The sequence below is a fragment of the Bemisia tabaci genome, chromosome 9 (assembly GCF_918797505.1).
Source record: "Bemisia tabaci chromosome 9, PGI_BMITA_v3".
NCBI lineage: Eukaryota > Metazoa > Arthropoda > Insecta > Hemiptera > Aleyrodidae > Bemisia > Bemisia tabaci.
Window position 1 is genome coordinate 17205233 of NC_092801.1, and position 24361 is coordinate 17229593.

Below are 24361 nucleotides of genomic sequence, written 5' to 3' on the forward strand. Positions count from 1 at the left end.
AGGCGGAGATTTTCAGACACCGCAAACGCAAACGAGATATGTGATTGCGGACTTCCGCCGTCAATTTTTGTTCTTGTGTTACTTTTGGTTAATATAGGAAGTGAAACATAAACCAACACAAATTTTGTGTTGATTTTGGTACAGTTTGAGGTGAAATTAACGCAGAAAAAAAATGGAGAGACTCGGAAAATGCATTCCTTCCTGGTAAAAATTGGCAATAGGAGCTGCGTTTCAGAATACCATAGGAGTTCTTATAGCCGACTGAAGAACGCGATAGAAAATCATATAGTTGGCTGTAGAAAGTGGCAAAAATCATACGGCCGGGCTACACGAAGCGATAAAAAATTATACAGCCGGGCCATAGTTCCTATCGCCGGGCTTTACACTTCATCGCCTGGCTGTTGCTTTTTCGCCATCGGCTATAAAAGGCTATAAGAAATTGTGTAGAAATTCGTGTGCTTTGTAAATCCTGAATTTTGCACGGAATCACCTTAATATTTACAAAACGCACATTATTTTTTTTCATCAATTAAAATGAGAATAATCCATACAGAGTGTGCAAACATTTCAAAGTCATGAGTTGAAAAACGCTGACTCCACGAGATTAAATATCGGAGCCTAACACAAAGCGGAGCGGCGGTGCACTGGCGCCTACAAACCTAACAGGGATACTTCACGCATTGCGCAATGCGTGAAGTATCCCTGTTAGGTTTGTAGGCGCCAATGCGCGTTTCGCGCTGGCTGCCCGCCCACCGCTCCGCGCCGCAGCGTACCACGGCGCTTGAAGCAACTATTTCACACCAGAGGTATTGCACAGTATCATACGAAATTGAAGGCGCTCCAACATATTAGGAATGACAGGCATCCTTCAAAAGTACGGAGGTTTCCTCGCAAAATAAATCAAGATACTGCGGCCCATAAAGAGAGCGGTAATCCAAGAACTCACTAAGTCTTAGCATCCGTAATTAGTAACGTTTAGCATACACTTTATCGCCAGGCTGTTGCTTAATCGCCATCGGCTATAAGAGGTTATAAGCAATGGACCACTAGACAAGGTACGAATTTAAGCAATCTGATATATGTTTCTTAACCAGAATTTCACGTAGAACACGATTCAAACAACGAAAATTACTGAAGCCAACTCTTAATGAAGATATTATTGTTTTTATTACACATTGGTTACGAGGAATTTGAACTGACCGCTCATAAGAAACTCCAAGCTCTACGTGAGTCAAATCGAGCACTACAACGGTTTCAGCCAGCTTCTCAATCGGATAATGTTCATTCCCCACCACGTGTTGTTCAAACTACAAGCACTTTGCTATAGCTGAGCCAAAGCGTCCAGATTGAGGTTGCCAGATTTTTATATCGCAGAGACTGTCATGATAACGTTTAGCGCGCGATGTGAATGACGTAGAGCATTGAGTTTTCATGAGCGGGTAGTTTGCAATTCACGCATCAAGTTTCATTAAATATCTTAGTAAGGAGTAGGTAGATTTTGGTAATTTCTGTTGTGTGCATCGTGTTTTACGTGAAATTTTGGTTAAGAAACATGTATCAGAATGCTGAAATTCGTACCTTGTCCAGTGGTCCATTGTGTTGCCGGCTATAGAACTTATTGGAAATCTTACAGCCGGCTGTAGGTCTATGGTATTTTGGAACACAGATTCTACTGCCAATTTTTACCAGGGAAATAAAGTATGACAGGAAGTTTGCGACGGAGTCTCAGTGTAGTTCCTTTTTCAGTACGCCAGTTACAAGAGGCTCAACCATTTCAACTAAATTTAAGAAAATTGACTTCAATTTGGTTTGTATCTCACCATTATTCGTCGCTCTTTTGGTGTAAGGACGTTTCTCACTTTCCATGTAAGCCCTGTTTCCCATATGAATCAGTGAGTTCGGAAACACACCAACTCGGGTTTCTTTCGATTTTCACTTTTTTACGGTTTAGTAATACTTATGGACAGAAGCATCTGCACGCAAAAGGAAACTTCGAAATTGCAATCGGAAGTGCTCGAAACAGCGACGGGAAAGTGGAAGAATCGATTAAGTATTTAATTGGAAATACCAATTTTTGGCCATTTCAAGGGAAACAAGTGACCATCCGATTTTGCGGTTTTCTTTTTTCGGTTCAGTATACCTCGTACCAATAAGTTATATAAATATTCAAGCGTTATTCAGGTCGAAAAATATAAATTTTTCTTGGCAGGCAATGAAAAATCGGTATCTGAAAGTCAGTGAGAACGAAAACACACCAACTCGGAATTTTTTAAACGCTTAATTCTCTGTCATCAAACCTGGTGTATCGATTTCAACTTGGTGCTGTCTCTAAAGTACCAAGTCTGTAAGTCTCTAAGTACTTGTCCTTTGGCACCAAAAAGGTTTTTCTTAAATTAACTTCTTTGCCCGCTGCGTAGTTTTAGGTGTTACCTGAACAATTTTTTTTCCAAATTGGTGTGTTTTCGAACTCACTGATTCAATTGAGATACACCCTTACGTTAAGAAGCGTCAAGTTTTCTCTTGTAGTCCCTAAAAAACCGCGCAATTTTTAGAGTGGCCAAGGAGTATCAGCTCTTCCTCGCTCGTTCTCGCCTATTTTGAGATGTAATGAGAGGCGCAGTAATAATTAGTCGCTTTGCACTTGGATTCGATCGAGATTTCGGCTCCGGCACGCGCGGGATTGGTGGCTCTTGTACCTGAGTGCTAATTCAATTAAGTCGAGTGTCAAAATCACTTGAAGTGTTCCAATGGTATTCTGCGGTCCTGGGTAAGAACGCCGCATGAACACTCGAGAGTTGCCAAATTTCCTTCAGTGAAATGTTTATTTTTGTGGAAAGTTATGAATATTTTTCATTGACATTTTCAGGAACTTTAGGTGAAATTGTGAACAATATTATCTAAAAAATTGGAAGAAAAATATTCATAGGATTATCAAGAAATTCGTGTTCGAAATCTGGCAACGCCTGGAGGTTCATACGGCGTTTTCCCGTAGCAGGGCAGTATTAGCAGAGTTTCACTACAAATTTCTCGCCCGCCTTTCCCATCGCAGAATGAAAGTGAAGATCATGAGTGCCTTTTGATTGTTAACACTCAGGATTGAATCGATTTCTTGTAAAGAGGCGTAAATCCGTTTCATCATAAGTGCCTTTCGATTAATAACACTCAGAATTGAATAAGGACAGCTCCTCACGGCGATTTTGCTTTAAACAGTACACTGGAAAAAAAACACATTGGATCTAGAGTCCAGACTCTTAAAAACATCGACAAGAAAAAGGCCTCTTGATTCAATCAGATTTAAGCTTAAATCAAAAGGAAATCCGCTCAAATTAAGAGGCTCGGTTCTCGATTTAAGCTTAAATCTGATAGAATCAAGAGTCCTTTTTCTTGTCAATGTTTTCAAGAGTGTGGGCCCTAGATCCAATGTGTTTTTTTTTTTTCCAATATAGTACATCAGAATAATATTTATCTCCAGTGGCGTGGCGTGCCTTGCGATGTATCGATTGATCGGTCATTTAAACCAATGGAAAAGTATCGGTAAACAGGGCGTTCGCAGAGAACACCTTAATAATCGATTATTTACCACAGATTCAAATTGGGAAATATCGATAGATCGCTAAGCACGCCACGCCACTGAAATTCGGATCTGAAACTTTGGTGTGCCGAAGTTTTGATCTCTATAGATCGTTTTCGATATGTACATGAAACGGGTGAGACTGTATCGATATCGATTGGTTCAAAACATAAACATAGCCTCGAAAGTCAATCGAGTGCTCTGACGGAACGGGTTTTTTGTGAGAGATTTTAGATTCGTTTGAGTACTAATTGGCCAAAAGTAGTGATATTGCCACGAAATGTCTCATATTTAGCTTTTCTGACAAATATCCGAACATTTTCGTTCGACCCTGGTAAAAATTGGCAGTAGAATCTGTGTTCTAAAATACCATAGACCTACAGCCGGCTGTAAGATTTCCAATAGCTTCTGTAGCCGGCAACACGATTTCTTTTTGCCTTTTATAGCCGATGGCGATTAAGCAACAGCCAGGCGATAAAGTGTATGCTAAATGTTACTTATTACGGATGCTAGGACTTAGTGAGTTTTTGGACTACCGCTCTCTTTTTGTGCCGTAGTATCTTGATTTATTTTGCGAGGAAAGCTCCATACTTTTGAAGGATGCCTGCCATTCTTAACATGTTGGAGCGCCTTCAAGTTCGTATGATACTGTGCAATACCTCTGGTGTGAAATAGTTGCTTCAAGCGCCGGGCGGGCAGTCAGCGCGAAACGCGCATTGGCGCCTACAAACCTAACGGGGATACTTAACGCATTGCGCAATGCGTGAAGTATCCCTGTTGGGTTTGTAGGCGCCAGTGCGTCGCCGCTCCGCTTTGTGTTAGGCTCTAATATTTAATCTCGTGCAGTCAGCGTTTTTTTAAATCATGGCTTTGAAATGAATTTTGAAATGTTTGCACACTGTGTATGGATGAATCTCATTTTAATTGATGAAAAAAAATATGTAGTCAAGGAAAATATAATGTGCGTTTTGTAAATATTAAGGTGATTCCGTACAAACTTAAGGATTTAAAAAGCACACGAATCTCTACACAATTTCTTATAGCCTTTTATAATCGATGGCGAAAGAGCAACAGCCAGGCGATAAAGTGTAAAGCCCGGCGATAGGAGCTTATAGCCCGGCTGTATAATTTTTCATCTCTTCGTGTAGCCCGGCCGTATAAGAAATTGTGTAGAAATTCGTGTGCTTTGTAAATCCTTAAGTTTGTACGGAATCACCTTAATATTTACAAAACGCACATTATATTTTCCTTTACTACATATTTTTTTTTCCACTTTCTACAGCCAGCTATATGATTTTCTATCGCCTTCTTCAGTTGGCTGTAAGAACTCCTATGGTATTTTGAAACGCAGCTCCTATCGCCAATTTTAACCAGGGGAGGTTATGTTCTATTGCTTTGAACCAAACGATACATCGAACCGCTATCGAAAACGATCCATTCAAATGCGAAAAGGCAGCCTCCAAAAACTCAAAAACCCGGATGACGTCACGCCCCGAGCACTAGCGCGAGTAGAGGGGCATACGCGAGTACGTACCGACGTCTAGCTCCACTCTCAGTGCGCCGAGCCGTCAATCGCTGGAGCCGATCTCAGCTTCCTCATCTCCGCGCCGCGTTCGGAAACTCGTCCATCCTTCGCGCCTCTTGTTTTCGGAAGTGTTTTCGGGAGTGATTCCCGGACGTTCGTCGAGGAGCCGATGACGTGACGTCATTTTCGGGTGCCGGTGACGTGAATTTCGGGCGCCGCGGGCGGAGGGGGGCGGGAGTGATTTTGGGGGTCGCGGGCGAAACATGCTACCAGTCTTCCGCGAAACGACCCGACGATAATTGACATGTTGGTGCAGCACGAAAAGGGGATCGCCAAACCTGACACAGGTAACTCCGATGTTTCTTACTCTGCCGAGTTGAGGAAAAACGCCGCATGAACCTTCGTTAGTTGCCAAATTTCCACCAATTAAACACGAATTTTCAGGAAAACTTGTATTTATTCACTGGAAAAAAACACATTGGATCTAGAGTCCAGACTCTTGAAAACATTGACAATCAGATCTTGATTCAATCAGATTCAAGCTTAAATCAAAAGGAAATCCGCTCAAATTAAGAGGCTTGGTTCTTGATTTAAGCTTGAAGCTGATTGAATCAAGAGTATTTTTTCTTGTCGATGTTTTTAAGAGTCTGGACTCAAGATCCAATGTGCTTTTTTTCCAGTTTCTATTTATTTATTTGTAAAGATTAGTACATTAGCCTGAACAGAAAGGCTCAATACAAGTTACATCAGAAAAGTTACGAAAAAGAGTAATCATACAAATTTAAAAACTCTTGCAAGAGGTGTAGAGAGGGTTTTGTAAAAAGTGTCCTTTCCATACCTTAATGAACACATTTGACGACTCAACTTTGATAAAGATTTCTTTCAACTCTTTGCGTTAATTCTTGAAAAATCTGACAGCTCTAAACTTAAAGCTATCCCAGTTTCAGCCCGTGTCAACATTTCTCGTAGTTCTCACTAGAATGTTTCTTGTTTCCATTTGATGGCCATTTTTGCTTAATATTTTGGTAAACATTTTCCGTCTAGTTTTTCAAAGAATTCTTTCCGTAGTTCCATCTAAATTATCTGAAAATTTCAAGAGTAAATATTCATAAATTTACTCATAAATAAACACTTCATCGGAGGAAATTCGGTACCTCTTGAATGTTCATACGGCGTTTTTTCCTTAGCACGGCAGCACTGTGTGTAGGAAAGGGAACGCTAAATCTGACAGTTGTTGTAGAGACAATGGAGAATTTGAGCGTAAATTTTTTATTGCTTCGTCTGGGAGTGTTTAAGGAACTGATTTCACATTATTTTTTAAATATTTTTTGACATGAGAAATAGTGTAAAAATATATTTAAAAGTGAGAAAATGCATCGCCTAGTGACGTAATCGAGCGGCATTCTTCGTTTAAACACATGCACTTCAGCAAATTCATTATGTCATATCTCTTTCATCAATTGTTCGATTATTGGACCACGTTTAGCAGAAAGGAACCAAGCCACATCAGCTATTGCCAAATTTAACAGAGCAATTTGATTTTTTACGTGAAAACGGGTAAGCGGATTTTTGTGCAAATTTCAGTGAATTTTTTGCACAGTACTAAGCATTTTCTTAAAATGTTCAAAGAAGTCCGCACAAACGTTCTCTTGTAAAAAATTAAACTGCCCGGTTAAATTCTGCAATAGCAGCGGGCTGATTATTGAAATTGATAGACGAAGCAATAGACAAAGAAGACAAAAAGGATTTGGAGGGATCCTATTGGTAGAAGCTGGTGGTTGCAATGGACAAAGGAGGTAGGTAATAGACTAACTAACGGCAACCCACGAGAGACCCTACTTTGTTTATCGCTTGTTCTATCAATTTCAATAATCAGCCCGGTGGGGCCGAATTTTCCCCTATCTAGTCTATCACTATCCCCACCTAGTCTATCGTTTTCCCCCTTAGTCTATGAGAACCACCCATTTCAACCAATAGGATTGCTTTATACCCCCTATGTCTTCTTTGTCTATAGCTTTATCTATCAATTTCAATAATCGGCCCGCTGATGTGGCTTGGTTCCTTTCTGCTTAACGCGGTCCAATTAATGAACCAAGTGTATCCTCGTGTTCAGTTCACTCGGTAGTCTCCCCTTGAACATAGAAATTCATCAAATTTCAGACACCTGCAAATTCCTCATTAATCGATAAATGGACTAAGTGCATTTCGTACACGGAACTACCGTTTCTGATTCATCCGTAAAAGAGCATATCGATGACTGAAATGCGAGACAGCATATCTTCGTTTGCGACGTGGTGTAGTTCCAGTCATACTTTATTTTTTCCTAGAAAAACTCGTCAACGTGATCTCTTGAAAACTTATTTGATAATTTTCTTCAGTCGGTAGAATATCCTGTATAAATTTCAAAGCATTAAGTTGACTTGTTCCTCTCCGAATTAATAAATTAAAAATGGAGATTTGAAATATAGCAAAGGAGAGACGCGGTTTTGCACTTTAGCCATTGAAATCTGCGCGGCAAACTAATGGCACGTTTTATATTAAAGACGAACTTAAGCAGACTCAGCGCAACCTTTTCGCCTCTTTTAAAGTAAGGGATTGGTTGTTTTCTTCTTCTGATCTGTGCAAGAATCCAAATTTGGACGAAAATTGCACAGGTCAAAAATGGATTTGTTTGAGTCAATTTGGACGTATTTCTGTCAAACGGAACTAAGCGCCAATTTGAGTTTCTTTTGAGGAATTTAGAATGCCGGATAGTGCGTTCTGTCAAACGGAACTAAGCGCCATGGAAAAGCATTGCGAGTATAGGACGGAATGAGCCCGACGCCCGGTTTCGCCGCCAATCAAAGCCTCCCTCTACCTTCCTCCCCCTATGGCGCTTAGTTCCGTTGGACAGAGATACGTCCATTTGGCAACCCTAGAATGGAGTTACGTTGCGTCGTACGGGGAAAAAACAATATGGCGTCCTTCCTTAGCACAGTAACAACCACTGGATGCATCTCCTCCCTTAAAACGTGTCATTCATGACTGCCGATAGTAACAAGTTAGCATCATTTCGGGAGCTTTTACGACCAGAGCCAAGTGGCCCCGTCGAGTAAACATTCTCAGGTGATAAAAACTGACGCATCTCCTTGCATTGGAATCGTAGATTGCACTGGTGCATGCCTCTGATTCATTGTCAATGCAGTTCGTCGCTTGGCCGACAAAAGGGCATAACTGCACAGAGATGAGCCAGGGAAAGCATTGAGCTCTACGAACGATGAGGTTTATCGAGAAGTGTAGTTACGCCCTTATGTCAGGAGGACAACGAGTCGTGCGTGGTCTACGGCGACCGGCGGAAAGAAAAAGTTTTTGTAAACATAAACATTCGCTCATGTTTTCATTTTGCAATGAGACGTCATCGTCCGAGTGACTGTGTTAGGCCGCTCAAGTTTATCGTAACGCATTGAAAGGAGAGAGGTCAAGGGCCGTATTCATAGTCGTTCCTTAAATGAACCAATTATTTTCCAAATCACGTAAACACCATTCCCTACTTTGGTGGTGGAGGGTTGTTTATTCTTTGTTTTCTCTAGTATAATCGAATCATGTCTGATTTCAAAGAAGCCCTCTAAAAGAACATACATTTTTTTGAATTCGAAGATAATCAACAAAGGTAATAAAACGGGTGTTATGGTTTTTCTCGTATTTCCAATTTTGGCGCTTACGTGATTTGGAAAATAATCGGTTCAAATATGGCCCCGTATAGATTGCATTTTGATCAAGGTCCCCATTTACTTCGCATCATAAAAGGAAAATTGTCTTCAATTCCCTCCAAAGTGACAGATCGTACACGACACGTTTTTTCTGAGTGTTCGATTCTAAATAAATAGCCTCGATCATTATTCTTGCATGTGAAGAAAGTGCTAAAAGAACATTAAACTGAAATCTGTAAAAGCACACGTGCTTAAATATTTTTTGAATCAAAAGGGTCTATGTCCGAGATGACATAAGCCCTATCATGCACGTATGATTATGTGTCCTAGGGCTCATGTCACAATGGATATAATTCCTTTTGATATACGAGTAAATAAGTCCACGTAATCAAGACATCGGCAATATCGGCTCAGAAAAATGTCACACTGGCAGATGCCATGCCCATGTCTGCTTTTTTATTCTCTTTACCAGCAGTAAATCAAATATTAAACATTTTAGATTATGACCGTCGCGTCCGTTTCTGGAACGTCAACGCCTCGCTTATCATCATGATTTTATCGAATTTAATCTGAAATCTACATCTTTTTGAAAAACTTTTTTACACTCACATCATTTATTTCGTAGTGGGCTAATTCTCACGTAGACAAAAGGGAATTAATATCAATTTGGCAAGTTTTCGATGTCGATTGCTTTCTTGATGCTACAGCGAAATAAATTACGACACCATTTAGATAAAGACAAGGATAAATACGATAGGTAGCAAAAATACGCTGAAGACCATCTGGTAAACTTTGAACATTTGGGATTTTTTGTTCTTGTTTTGCTATTTTCAAGAGATCGTTTTGTTATTGCCTTTTAAATGCCTCGTGACAACGTGCCTGTCTCAAATATTAGAAGTCAATTGCAGCAATTTACCCTCATTATGTGCGAAACTTAATTCTGGTTGAATGGTTGCCCTCCACACAAATCGTCCCAAAATCCAAAAACAAATCACCCGCAATTCCCGAAGTAGTGTCTTAGACGGTTCCGGGAATAATGATTGCAACTCTATTATTTAAAAAGAATTAAATGAGAATAAGTAAATAGGTAGAGACATGAAATGCACAATATAACTAAATTGATAGTTGATATGTAGCTATATGTAAGTAATTTAATCTATTTTGCACAATTACTATGTCAATTGCACTTCTTCCCAATTTCGAGCAAGACTGCTGTCGGTCTTGTTTCAAAGTTGTTATCTGATAAAAAGAACACTTGAAATTTTTAAAATGGCGATTATTTTGTAAAAAAGAATCGGAGTATGATCTTCACAATTTACATTTCTTACTTTCAGTGCGGCCGAGTCGGAATTGGTGGTGGCCAAGGGGTCTAGATCGCCCCCCCCCCCCATGACTGGAAAATTTTCCCCGAAAAAATTATTTTGCGTGATGTCCGGGAATTTTTACCTTTGGTTCCTCGTGAGTAATTCTAGACAGTGGACCCCCTCCCCTCACCCATAAGAAATTTCTGACCACGCCACTGCTCACCTTAAGTCACTAACGACAAAAGTTTTAAGCCAAAATGTGATGGAATTTTGAGCTGACGCTGTAATTACATATTCTCTGACATGTTACAGACCGTTTGGCCTCTGAACCTAAAAAACGATGGTATTGAGTTATATCAAGTGCTTTTGCTGCCATCAAAAGTACACCTGGGAGGTGAAAGGTGATGTGAGAATCGAAGTGAAAGAAAAAGTGAAAGGTGAGTTTTACGGTGAAACGTCACGTGAATTATTGCGAACGAATCGCTATCAGCGCGATGATTATGATTTTTCATTATGTGACCTACAAGAAAAGGGGCCTTACTGCCGAAAACTCAATTGTGAAGTATTGATGCTGCTTAGAGAAGTCTTTTATTATTTTGGGACTAAAAAATCTGCGAGAAAAATTTAGATTATGTAGCATCGCGTCCAAGATATTGGACTCCATGCTCATCCTTGATATACTTACTTGCTCATCTCGTCCAAGATCTTGGACTCCATGCTCATCGCTAAACGTCTCACTTCTTTGCTTGAGCATGGAGTCCAAAAGCAAGTAGACCTCCCTTAGTTTTAAAGTTCATCATGATAGAAAATCGCATACTTCGCTTATCTAATCTATAGATTAGACTACTGAACTAACCTAACCTAACCTAACCTAACCTTACCTAACCTTAACCAATCCCAACCTAAGCAATGCACAATTTTTTTCGAGAACACACTTTTTTGTCTTTATTTCACCAAAATTGTCTTAATAAATTTTTGGACCCCATGCTCCTATATTGTCGGAGAATACCTGCGTCCCACAATTTTGGACGCTATGCTCACTTCGATTTTTCGAAAAAATTATCCCTAATTAAAGTGAGCATGGAGTCCAAGATCTTGGACGTGATGAGCAACCGAATATCATATAGCTGAGCATGGAGTCCAATATCATGGACGCGATGCTACATTACCAAAATTTAAGATCTACCCTGACTAACCCTTATCGAACGGGTTTAACCAGAATCAACCTACGTCACATTAGAAATCGCCTAATTTTCTCAGGTGTTGTACTTTGTGAACCGAGCAATACTAACACATGAAGTTTTTTGAGCATGTCCTCTTTAAAATCTACGAAAAATTCAAAGGAGGTTTGGAAACACGATGCAGTTTAGCTCTCTATTAAAAAAAAAAAAAAAAAAAAAAAAAAAAAACATGATCGAAAATCAGGCAATGTGAAAAGCAGTTGAGCTGACCGTGGTTATGTCCGCCAAATTGATGTTGTGCACTTACGAAATTGGCGTTTTACATCAACGTGTTGGTGTTTCACACCGACTAACCCTACATCATCAACCATGGTATAGGTGTAATGCACTAATTTACTTTATGTATTACGCCACATTGGTAGTTGTTCAGTACCGACTGCGTTTGCTGGATCAAAAACATATATTAAAAGGAAAATTAAGTTAATGAAGTACACATTTTTGGAATAAAATGCGATCTTACATCCTGGATCGGCACCACACTCAAAATTATTTGAGATGCTGGAGAGTTGAGAGAGAGAGAGAGACAGAGAGTAATTTGAGATACATGAGAGATACATTGTGGCACAAAAAACTAGCTCGAATCCTGACTGGTCATTTCAAATCTGCTGGATTTTCATTTTTTGACGTGGAAGCAGAATTCGCCTTCAATTACTTAAACATGCAACCCCATGACTGCAGAGGACGAATAGTTGTCGCTCGCGCTCAAGGAGCACTTTGATAAGCGACTTAATTACGACGCACAGTGGATCGTGTCAATAGGAGAGCTCGGACAAAATTTGGAAACTATAAAAGCTTATAACTCCGTTTACACAAAATTTTTAAGTCCTGAAAGTGCTTATTTCATTGGTTTCCTCGTGAAATTTACTGTCAAGGTGTGTCTCTAACAGGAAATTTCACGAAAAAACCAATAAAACCACACTTGAATTTTTTTGTTTCATATTTTCAAAAATATAAGCTTTGAAAGTTTCCAGACTCTGTCCGAATTCTCCTATTGACTCAGTCCAGTGTGCGACGTAGGAATTTTAGTGGTGCACTGAAACCGTGGAAAGACTCCGTTAACCTCTAGCGGGCGCATCCCAAAATCGGAACAAAAGCGGAGTCGAAAAAAAAATCGCGAGTAAACAGGACCCCACCGGTTCGCAAGCGAGCGTGACGAAAATATCAAATCGTTGTTTTGAATTGCGGCGCCATGCGCCTCGCGCGACAAAACGATGCGATGCGTGGGAAATTTAATTAAAATTTGTGCGTGCGGACTCGTTGAAATTCAGAAATTTTCCACTCCAGCCGCGGCTTTTCGTCTGTTTACTGAAAATTGGACCCAAACAAGGGGAGCAGAAGGTGAAAAAAACATTAACTCTTTTCTTCCGAAGAAACAGCGGGCCCAACTTTTTTGTTTCGGAAGGAGCTGTCATCGATGTCAACATTGTCGTTTGACGTAATAGGTTTGGCGTTAATTACTTGAGACGGATGTCGGAAGTTTAACGTAACCTTCTCGTCTAAGGAATTTGGGTGAGGATAGGTGCCCTCTCGAAGGAGAGGAAATTTCCAAGAGGGAAGGCCTCTGTTAAGACGTAGCACCAAAGTAAGGGAAACTCAAGAAAAAAGTTTTTTAGAAAACCCAAAATTAAATGATGCGACAATAGAAAAAAGGGGTGGATTACTTCGACACAGCTAACGCAAACTGGCCTACATTTTGCAATTCGGAACTATGAATTCCGGCCCGGTTTAAAAACAACGTATGTGCCATTAGTTTCCCTATGTACATAAAAGTTTTTTCAGATTAGCTAGAATTTATAGCTCCAAATAGCAAAATGCAGTCCAATTGATGTTGTGCAGTTGTGCACCAACCTTATTGGAGTTGTGCTTCAACTTACTATACGGCTGCACAAATTACATAGTCCACAAATCCGATAAGTTAAAGTATAACTCCAGCGAGTTTGCTGTACAGTTTCGATGAGTTGCAGTGTACAACTGCACAACACTAATTTGGTTTACAGCTGTGTCGAAATTATCTGACTTTTTTTTTAGTAAGAATGAGGGATTTTGGGACGAGGAAGACTGTTACATATACTTTCAGCACCATTTGAAATCGATGCAAAACTTAGAACAGATCGATGGCTAAAGTGGGGAACCTCGTATCTCCATTGCGGTGCGGTGTCCCGTAATGTCTGCTCCTACTTTATTTTTTCGAAAAGAAACAAGTCGTTATACAGCTTGAAAATTCTACAGAATATTCTGCTGATAGAGAAGGAAATTCAAAAAAGTTTCCAAAGGACTAAGTTGACTAGTTTTCTAACCAAAAAATAAAGTATGACCGGAAATCTCCAACTTCGCAAACGGAGATACGTTGTTTCAACCTTTAGCCATCAATATTTGGACGAACTTAACTAGAATGAGCCTGTAACTACATCACGACTGTATGTCTGATTTCCTCTCGTGCTTTATATTTTTACAAGAAAACTAGACAGCATTCTGACTTAAAACTTTGCGAGTGCATTCGGTATAAGTCATAAAAATTCACAAAGTATGTCAAGGCTCTAAGCTGTTTTGATTTTTGCCAAAGAAATAAAATATGACAAGAAATTAAGCAGAAAAGAATACGGTCTTGCTTATTCTGATTAAATCCGTCCAATTTTACCAAGATTCCTTCCGAAAGAGTGATGTCTGGAGCGAAAATATCCGATAAGAATACCAATTCCATTTGGAGCGTGCAGAATTGGCCCTTCTCGTGGACACGAATAAATCGCATCGTGACGTTCACAATAAGGGAAAAATACGCTCAAAATGAAAGTTACACTAACCATGTCTTTTTCTTTGCGGATATAAAATACTCAGATGCTATATAAAGCAAGTTCTCTTTAAGCAATTAAATTTACACATTTAAGGTAAATTCCTGGTCCCCGACGTAAATAGCCTGGTTGCTGATCGTCGTAAACAAACTAACTAACTAACTAACTAACTAACTAACTAACTAAGTTGCTTTTTTAGTGTATAGTAAACATAAACAGAGCCGCAGATTGATTTTTAAAAATGAGCAAAAAACTGCCCTCCTTTTTATTACCAGTGTTAATCAATAGGCACGATTGATCAGGACTCTGTTGTGATTTATGCAAAGCTAAGTTCGAACTTCGAGTGGGAAGGTTTTCAGTTTATAAGCCTTTTTTTTTTTTTTTTTTTTTTTTTCACTACACTATTTTACCACGTTCTTTTATTGAACACACAGGATGTAATTTTAACTATTTACCTCGAAACACACGCCTGTTCATTTTACATACGTGCCTATAGTGACATCTGGGGAGCTCAGCTGAAAAAATGACAAAGGGAAACAAGTATTTCCGAAATATTGTCAGGTGCAAATTGACCCCCGGAAATGAGAGGGCGGAAGTGTTGCCAAACATATTTTTCGTCAAATTGCATTTTTACTGGTTTTATTTTTCAATCTTTAATCAATTTAGTTCAGGGGAAGAAATAATTAAAGTGACAACGTCATTGCAACACCGTGGTTTTAAGGTCAAGTGTTAAGACATTTTTATACGCATTCTTATGTTTCTTCCCCAAAGATTCGAGGAGCAGGTTGAAATCAAAAAGTGCGCTCATCGGCTGAGCACTTAAAACTGTCAAATGAAGATTTCTCCGACTTTTAAGGACGTTTTTAAATGAAAAGGAACTATCTCCATTGTTACATTTTAAATGAGCTCTGAGATGCATAAGAATATATGCATAACAGGGCTTAAGTCACAATGCAGATAATTCTTTTTCATTTAAAAACGTCTATGTAATAGATGAATGAGATCAACTTATTCTTTAGATATATTTGCCAATGAAAGCAATAACCTTCACACGCCTCCTTTCAGTTTTCACGTACCAGCTTATCCAAGAACAAGCAATTTTTGTATGCAATGCGGCAACGTTGTAAATCGTTTAGCGTGAGGAACGACACAAGGTGCGAAATGTAATACACTACTTAATTTGTCACATATTTACCGTACACAGGCTTCATTTGTATCGGAAGTCGCGTCAATTTGCTGTCAAAATAAAAGCACAACCGGCAAATAATGAACCGCAATGAAGCGAGGAGACAATGATCTTCATAGAATAAAGTAAAACATCTTTGCGTACTCACTTGCACTAGAATTTATTTTATTGGGAGCGCGTTTCGAAGCTATGGTTCCATCCTCAACCAGCAACGAACTGCAACAATAACCCATAATTCGGTGCGAATAATGCGACAATACTCTTCCTTTCTCCCGGAAGAAAACAACACAAGTACTTAGTACTTGCAAATAAGAAAAGAAGAGGACTCCCAAATCCAAAAGAACGAACTTATGCATGCAAATAGTTACATTCAAAATGTGGACGTTAAAAACGCGCTGAGTTTGAATAAAATTCTATAAAGGAGGGGAAGGAATGAAGTGGGTCTAAATACAATTTTTGAACTATCACTTTTTACAAAAATTTAGTGAGAATACCGCATTCTCTAAGATTTTTCCAAGAAAATTGGACTGTTAGTTTTAGAGAATAGCAGCGAAAGCAATAGCCAGTGGTGGGCTAGCTCCTAAAAGCGGCCCGGGAATCGCCAATATCCATCCCAGTGCCGCGGTGGACTCCCCCCCCCCGCCCCCCCCCATTGATTAATATTAGCCATAGGCGTACCTAGGTCATTTTGCAAAAATTGCCAAAGTTGCCAAAATCGGACTGCCAGAGTTCATTTTTGTGTGAATGTGATACCAAGAATATATCTCTCTGGAAATTTTGCTCCATTTGTGAAAAAAATAATTCCACTTTCTTTCCCTGAAAGTTAGTTAGGTTTGACGTTTTCCGGACGATAGAAAGTAACAGCATTCCAACCTGGAAAATGTCCGCTGGTAAATTATACTTTCACCGGAATACATATAGGATTGCAAAATCTCTACAATCCTGGGATCCTTAGATTGCAAGCTCTCGCTGTTCGGAAATGGTGGATACCGTGTTGGGTTCGACACCAAGAAAGAAGGACTTCTTAACGACTTGAGCGAGCACCGTGGTGTACGCGCAATGCATGAAGTGTCCTGCAGACTTGTAAGGCGCTACTATGCGCCGGCCACGCGCCCCGTGCTGTACGCGCAATGCATGAAGTATCCTGCGGTCTTGTAAGGCGCTACCATACGTTTGCGCTGCGCCATGCGCGCCAGCCGCAGTGCCGTACTGTGTTTGACACGATTATTCTAACTTGTGATGTCAGCAATTTTCAACTTATTATTTTGAAGTTTTTGTACAGTTTGGTGGAAGTAATTTCATTTCAAATGATAAAACATTACATAAAATCCAACTTAATTTCTTCTCTGTATTTACACATTTTTATAAATAATTCTAAACAGAAGCATGCAAGTGAGACGACTTTTAAGTGTAGGCTCCCTGAGTGCTCGGCGATGTAATGGCGTGATCATTTTGCTAATCGGAACAATAATTTCTGGCTCATCTGTAAAAACACCTGTGTACATTAGGAAACTACGTACATACGTTGTTCCTAAACGATGCCAGAAATTGTGGTTCTTAATTGCAAAATGAAGTTAATTTGATCAATGAACCCTTTCAAAGCGTAGAGTATGGATCAAATTAAAAACATTCAAACATTAAATCGATCGATACCGATTTGATCGAAAAATCATTGAAAAAACGGTGTCGATTCGATCGACATGAATCGATCGACGTGATTCAATCGACAGCCGTGAATTGATCGACAAACCCGAGAGTCGATCGACAATATCCATGAATCGATCAAAAATCCCGTGAATCCATCGAATTGACACTGGTTTTTTTTTAATAATTTGTCGGTCGAATTGGTTCAATCATCAGGCTAAATGGTCCCCAAATAACAGGGAGTCCGAGGGGCACCCGACACTCCCCATTCCATATAGGGAGGTCGGGGGGCCTTCTACGGAAAATTTCTAAAATTTCAAATCTATTAAGACGCATTTTGACGCAGAAAACTCCCTAAAATATTTTCTCCCTTGTTTTATCATTAAATAGACTATAAATGTTTTTAAAATGACGGTTTCGTTTTCCTTTTTTTTCAGGAAAAGATGGAGTCGATGATTTTGGTAGCTTGGAGTATGACACCGCCATCGAGTTAGCAGGTAAAAATAATAATTAGTGTTATTGATTCGTTAAAGGACCATGCTCTCCATAGGAACTTTATAGAGTTCTGGTCCTGTAATCGGATTCGATGAGACATATACAAAAAAACGGGGGAAAAATTGTTGAAATTATGGCTCTAAAGGAAGCAACAATTCTCTATAATTAATGCGCTGGATAGTTACATCCATCAAACGCAGAGAAGTTGAATCCAAAGGAATAAAAATTTAGAGTAAAGTAAAGAGTGAGGTGTGGTTCTTTTAAGTAGGTACGTCCTCAAGTTTTTGAAAATATCTTACAGACTGCGGGTACGACCAAATCTCAGTCGCAATAATTATTTACAAAAAAAAAACAGAACCTTTCAAAAACCGCATACATTTCAGAAAAACAGTAATAATTACATTTCAGAGAACACTTTTTCGGTATTTCTTTTAGTAATATCCATAAAAGAGGTGAAATGTGGATGAGATGGTATGTTCGAGAAACTCTTAAAAAATACATGGTAGTTTGTGAGAGAGGAGCTTCAAAACGCATCTTATAGAGGTCAATTTTCTAGAATTTTCCACGCGGCGTGCTGCCAGCGCAAGACGCGCACTGACGCCTACAAACCCAAGGGGATACTTCACGCATTGCGCAATGCTTGAAGTATCCCCTTAGGTTTGTAGGCGTCAGTACGCGTTTCGAGCTGGCAGCATGCCGCGCCGCAGCGTGCCATAAACTTGCCCATATTTAATAGGTCAGGGTGTTAAAATGTAGGCAAGTAGACATCAAATTCGAAATTAGCGACTCAAAAAACGTCAGTTACGAAACTTTTGTGATCTTTTAGTTATTATCCGACTTATTTCTTCCTATTCTTGAGTTTTGGACCGTAGTGCGCCCTTCCGAAACCCTCTCCGAATCAGGGAGACCGAGGAAAACAAGGAGCAGGTCAGCCCCACAAAATTGATCTGCCTACGCCTATGGGGTTACCTGAAATATATTTTTAACAGTTTTCAAAAATAGGTTTTTAAAGGTCGTTATTACCATAGGGAAGACCGGACATAGCTCTGTTCCGACAGAAAATTCGATGGTCCACGAAAATTGACGATCCACCTTGAAACATTTCGGAAGGCATGTGATCCGAAATGTAATGACACTGAGGGTCATGGTACCGTGCTAAGGGAAAGCGTCATATGAACATTCGAATGTTGCCAAATTTCTCCTATAAAGATATATATCATCGAGGGAATGTTATGAATATTCTCCTCGGCAACTCTAGAAGTCCAGAAATTATTGATCAAATTGAGGATAAAATTCTCGAAAAATCGAGTGAAATATTATTAAAAAGTTTTCCAGAGAAGTTTTCCTCAGTTTTGTACTGGTACTCATTAGAGTAAAAAAATTGTTGACTCTAATTGTAATTTTCGGAAACTTCTCGGCTTTGTTTTCCCCGCCAAATGGTGTGGACCCAACACCATTTTTCCACCTTGTTACACGGAGAAAAAAACTTCGTGCGTGGGACCCGAAGTTTAGGTCATATGGATCTCTGAAGTTTTCGGATTGAGCATCTGAACACTTTAGGTCCAGCTGCTGAGGTTTGGATCACACATCTGAAACTTCAGCTCTTACATCTGAAGTACTTCGGTTTTCACATCCGAAAAACTTCGGTTCTCACACCCAAAAACTTTGGTTCTCACATCTGAAGTACTTCAGATATAAAAACTGAAGTTTCAGATGTGTGATCGGAACCTCGATAGCTAGACCTAAAGTGTTCAGATGCTCAATCCGAAAACTCTCCATATGACTCCATATGGTCTCCATATGACCTAAACTTTGGGTCCCCCACACGAGGTTTTTCTCTCCGTGTACATACATTTTCTAACCATTTTTTACTGTTTTGTCTAGTTTCCCAGAGAACTAGTATTATATCAGTAGATTTGGCAACATTCGATAGTGTAAATGTTGTTTTTCCTCAGCACGGAGGAATGATTCATACTCTTTCCCTAACAGTGGCGAGGCGTGAATGGTCGACTATCGATATTTCCCCATTTGAAGCTATGATAAAGAATCGATTATTAAAGTGTTCGTTGCGAACGCCCTGTTTATCGATCCTTTTCCATAGGTTTAAATGACCGATCAATCGATATATCGCAAAGCACGCCACGCCACTGTTCCCTGCCATGGTGACAGGCGGGCACTAGAGACAGGCCTCGGAGCTTCCGTTGTGCGGACAGGGGACACGGTCAGGTTGACAAAAGAAGCGGGGGTCAAGGACACCTCAGATTCACGTTACGCGCATGGCCAAATCTACCGTGTTAAGGAAGAACGCCGTATGAACATTCGATAGTTGCCAAATTTCCTTTGATAATACACGGATTTTTGACGACATTCGTGCACAGTTTCCTTTGAAATTTCCAGATATTTTAGGTTAAATTGCGTACGAAATTGTCTGAACAATTTGAGAACAAATATTCACAATTTTCCCTGCAAATTCGGTTTTTATCGAATGAAATTTGGCGACGTCTGAAGACTCATACGGCGTTCTTCCTTAGTACGGCAGAAGTGTAGCCGGTGCGGTATTTGGATTACCCTAAAATTTGAAGTAGTCGAAAGTTAGGACGACCGACCGCGTTTCAATGTACGCCTGGCTTCCGAAAAGACTAGAAAAAACACTAAAAATGTGGCTCGATATAGCAGCGATAAGACCTAGCCGACCAATCACGCTCCGCCTTTTAACCTTTGTCGTCTGTGTCCACCCGACGAAACACAAAATTTTAACAATCAGGCTACAGGTCGGCTTAACCTTTAACTTGACCTTAACAAACTGCTGAAGATTCGCCTTAAATCCGCCGATTTCTCTTGATGGTGGTGATTGTTTCTGTTTCAGGGGTCGGCCGGTTTCACCACCTGATCACATTCATATGCGGCTTCACGCTGATGTCATGCGGCTTCGACGTGAATCTAGGGGGCTACATCGCCCCCACCGCAAGCGCCGTTTTCGATATGAATTCGGAGAAAATCGGGCTCATACATGCAGTATTTTTAGCAGGTCCGTCCATTTAATGTTTTTAAAGAACAGTGTACAGTACATTAATAGAAAACATCACTGTGAAAAAATTGAACACCTGTGGGTTTGTTCAAAATCTTTACACTCGAAGGGGTGCAAAGTCATCTTTCCCAACTTTCAGAGACGGTTATAGGACATCTCGTCAACGATTTTTCGTCTGCGCACCTGCTTTTCTGGTACCTACAACTAGTTTACGTCCACGCGATACTGTGCAACACCTCTGTCGTGAAGTAGTTGCTTGAAGCGCCGCGCCATGGCGGGCGAGGACGATCAGCGAACACTCGCCTTCGCGCCTACAAATCTAACAGGGATACTTCACGCATTGCGCGATGCGTGAAGTATCCATGTTAGGTTTGTAGGAGCCAGTGCGCGTGCGACTCCGCTCTACGTATGGCTCGAATATTTAAACTCGCGGGGTCAGCGTTTCTCAATTCATGATTTTGAAATGTTTGCACACTCTGCATGGATTATTCTCATTTAAATTGATGGGAAAAATATGTATTAAAGGAAAATATAATGTGTGTTTTATAAGGTAAAAAAAAGGAAAGGATAAGGTAAAGGAAATATTAAGGTAGTTTCGTATCAAACTTTAAGATCTCCTAAGAACGTTAATTTTTCTTTTATATTTTGTGATTTTACTGTGCTACAGCGTGGTGCATACGCAACCGAACTCTCAAAATTGGACTTATTTGTCTCTAAAAGATCGATGTAGAAATGGAAACACAGGGTTAAAAACAAAGATTGCGTGCTTCTTGGTTTTCCCTGTTTTATTCATTTTTATATAGTTCCTTTCAACATAACTACGACTAATTGAGATTAATATCGATGCCATCGCTTGAGAAAGGTTTTACAAATATTTGCCAGATTTTAAAAAATTTAATTTTTTTTAAAATGAAGCAATATTTTCATCATCAAGAAGAAGAAGAAGAAAGAGAATAAAGATACATAAGGTATATTCTGTGTTGAAAATTTTAAGGATAGAAATAAAACCAAGTATTTACCAATGACAATTTGAAAAGATGAATCAAAATAAGGGAGTAAAATTTCATTCAAAAATTGAGTTACCATAACAAAACTTCCCTCTCTCTCAATTTTCTCATTTCGGTATTTGTCAACATAATTTTACATACGGACTAAAATATAACGCTTGAACCAAGTCACTGTCGCTTATTTTACGCGTGAACGTAAACTACTGGACAAAACAGATGCGCGGACAAAAAATCGTTGACGAAATGTCTTGAAACCTTCAGAGACCTTACTGTGCTTATGGTAAATTAGTTTGAGTGAATCACGCATTTAGGAACTATAACTGAGAGGCTCGAAAGACAAGTTGCATATGTACAGTCTTTTTTAAAAAGAATTGATGATTTTAATGATTTTAAATAAAACTAGTCTTAATAAATATACTGTAAAAAATTCGCAATAAAGCATCAAAATGTCAATTTGAACTTTCTCTCCGCTATAAGGATACATGTAATTTCGGAACTTCAAACACGTATTTCTCGAAGTGGCAAAAACTGCACTCATGCGCCTTGTCCGCTAAGCCTTTCAATTCTATTGGTAAAAATTGAATTAAATTAGTAAGAAGCATTGCTGTTAAAAAATTAAACACACATGCGTGTTTAATCGAAATATTTACAATCAAAGGTGCGCGAAGTCACTTTTCCCAATTTGCATGTAGAGATCTTACCGTGATTATGTTTTGCTATATAGTTAGAAAGAATCACGCAATAGAGAACTATAATTCTGCCTCGGCCAGTAGCGTGGCGTGCTTTGCGATTTATCGATTGATCTGCTGTTTAAACCTATGGAAAAGGATCGAGAAACAGGGTGTTCGCAACTAACACGTTAATAATCGATTCTTTACCATAGCTTCAAATGAGGAAATGTCGATAATTGATCATTTACGCCTCGTCACTGATAGAAGCACCTACCTGCATAGGGAAACTAATGGTACGTATATATGATGCTCCTGAATTGAGCCAAAAATAGTATTCTTTCTGCAAGATCCAATCCAGTTAAGTTACAAGACCTCGCAATGGGAAAAAAAAACAGATCTAGAGGTGGATCTAGAGTCCAGACTCTTGAAAACATCGACAAGAAAAAGTACTCTCGATTCAATCAGAATTTAGCTTAAATCAAGAACCAAGCCTCTTAATTTCAGCGGATTTCGCTTTGATTCAAGCAAAAATCCGATTGAATCAAGAGTATTTTTTCTTGTCATTGTTTTCAAGGGTCTGGACTCTAGATCCAATGCGAGCTGGATTTTTTTTCCAAAGCGAGCTGGATTTAGCGAGGCAATCCCAAACAAGCTTAAAAATTATTTCGCGAAAACTCGAAAACCACTGCCATTAGAATATTGCTTTTTAATCCTCACAGGTACAATTTCAAGTTGCTTCTTCTGGGGAGCGTTAGCTGACACTTTTGGCCGGAAGAGGATTCTGGTTCCTGGGATGTTCCTTGATGGAGTTCTTCTCCTGTTGTCTAGTTTGTCACATAATTTTTCTACCTTCATTGTTCTCAGGTTCCTCAGTGGCTTCATGTGAGTACGCTTATATTTGAATGGATTTGTGCTAGAAGGAACTATACAGGCCGATGCAGGGTTAAACGGCCGGACTGCAGGAGCCGAAACACCCCCAAATACCCTCTTTAAATTGAGATTTCGATTTTTTGTAGATCATTTATAAATTCTGGCATAAAAGTACAGGAGATTCCAAATTTTCATGAGATTTGGTTCACAACCGTTGTGAAAATTCAGGGAAAACGATTTACTTTCCGATTTTTTTTTGGAGGGGGGGCGTGGGTGGCTCCAACCGAAGGCACTTTTGGAAAAAACTTAATACAACAAAAAAGTCTTATTTTGACCCATAGAACACGCTCCTGCAGACAGGTCGTTTTCCCCTGTACCACCCTGTGTGTATGTAGTTTGCGTGCAACATGGCTCCTTTTAACATAAGTTCCTCCAATTTTTTTATAAACTGATAAACTTTTGACGGTGCACCGTGGCAAATAACCCTTTTGATTCACTTCGTTTATGCAATAAATTGAGCATCCTTCCTTCCGGCATACATAGATACACTCCCATTGATCAAAACGGAAATTATTCCTGTGCTAATGAACAAAATTGAATATATAGTCGAATAGCCGCTAATGTCCATTTTTCCAGTACTGAGTTGGGGGGGGGGGGGTTAAATACTTTTAAAGGTGATTTACAACCATAAAATTGGTGTGAATACTCGTCTCAGGGTTATCGCGATCCCATAACGAGTCTTTGCACCACTTCATTCCATGATTACATTGAATTTTAATAGTATAATTAACACAAAAAGTTCGAAGAATCGACTTTGGGGGTGTTTGCACAACGCATAATTCAATTTGATTTCCTTTTTTAACTTAAAACTTAAGGCTTTGGAGTCTAAATGACCTCAGCCAAAAAAGAGAGCTAGCAATACTTTTTTTAATTAATGGAATTTTTTTTTTTCACTGTTGCAAATTAAAAATCACATTTGGAACTTTGAACGGTAAAATTGAGTTTGAATGGAACATATTATTTTGTTTTACTTTTGAATTTATTAAAAGGAAAGGTATTGATGAGGTCCGTTATTGAGCTTACACAGAATCTCCTCAATTCTACGATGTTTCACTTATTGATAGTCTACTTTTGACGGAATGCATCATGATTTGCTCATTTTCAGTATCTTTTCGGACCTGATACTGGACTAAACTTGGGTCTGTAGGCCAATTTTGGTGAAAATGCGATTTTTGCGGGTTTGGTGTCAAATGCCAAAATGTTTGTAGTTTCCCCCAAAATCGGCCTCCAGCTAGACCCGCACGTTTAGGTTACCGCGAAGAGACCGGAAGTGACCAAATC

At 39.4% G+C, this 24361-nt stretch overlaps 1 protein-coding gene across 2 annotated transcripts in view; it reads left to right on the forward strand.

Moving 5' to 3' along the window:
- Positions 1-5224: 5224 nt before the first annotated feature.
- Positions 5225-24361, forward strand: part of LOC109035205 (synaptic vesicle glycoprotein 2C) — a 34352-nt gene continuing 15215 nt past the window's right edge. The window contains exons 1-5 of one of the 2 annotated variants that reach the window (XM_072304695.1): positions 5225-5443; positions 10402-10526; positions 17387-17446; positions 20311-20472; positions 22870-23032. In XM_072304695.1, the coding sequence (XP_072160796.1) occupies positions 10430-10526; positions 17387-17446; positions 20311-20472; positions 22870-23032 (482 nt within the window). In that variant the 5' untranslated portion in view covers positions 5225-5443; positions 10402-10429. The remainder of the gene's footprint in view (positions 5444-10401; positions 10527-17386; positions 17447-20310; positions 20473-22869; positions 23033-24361) is intronic. The other variant, XM_072304696.1, reaches the window with a different exon arrangement.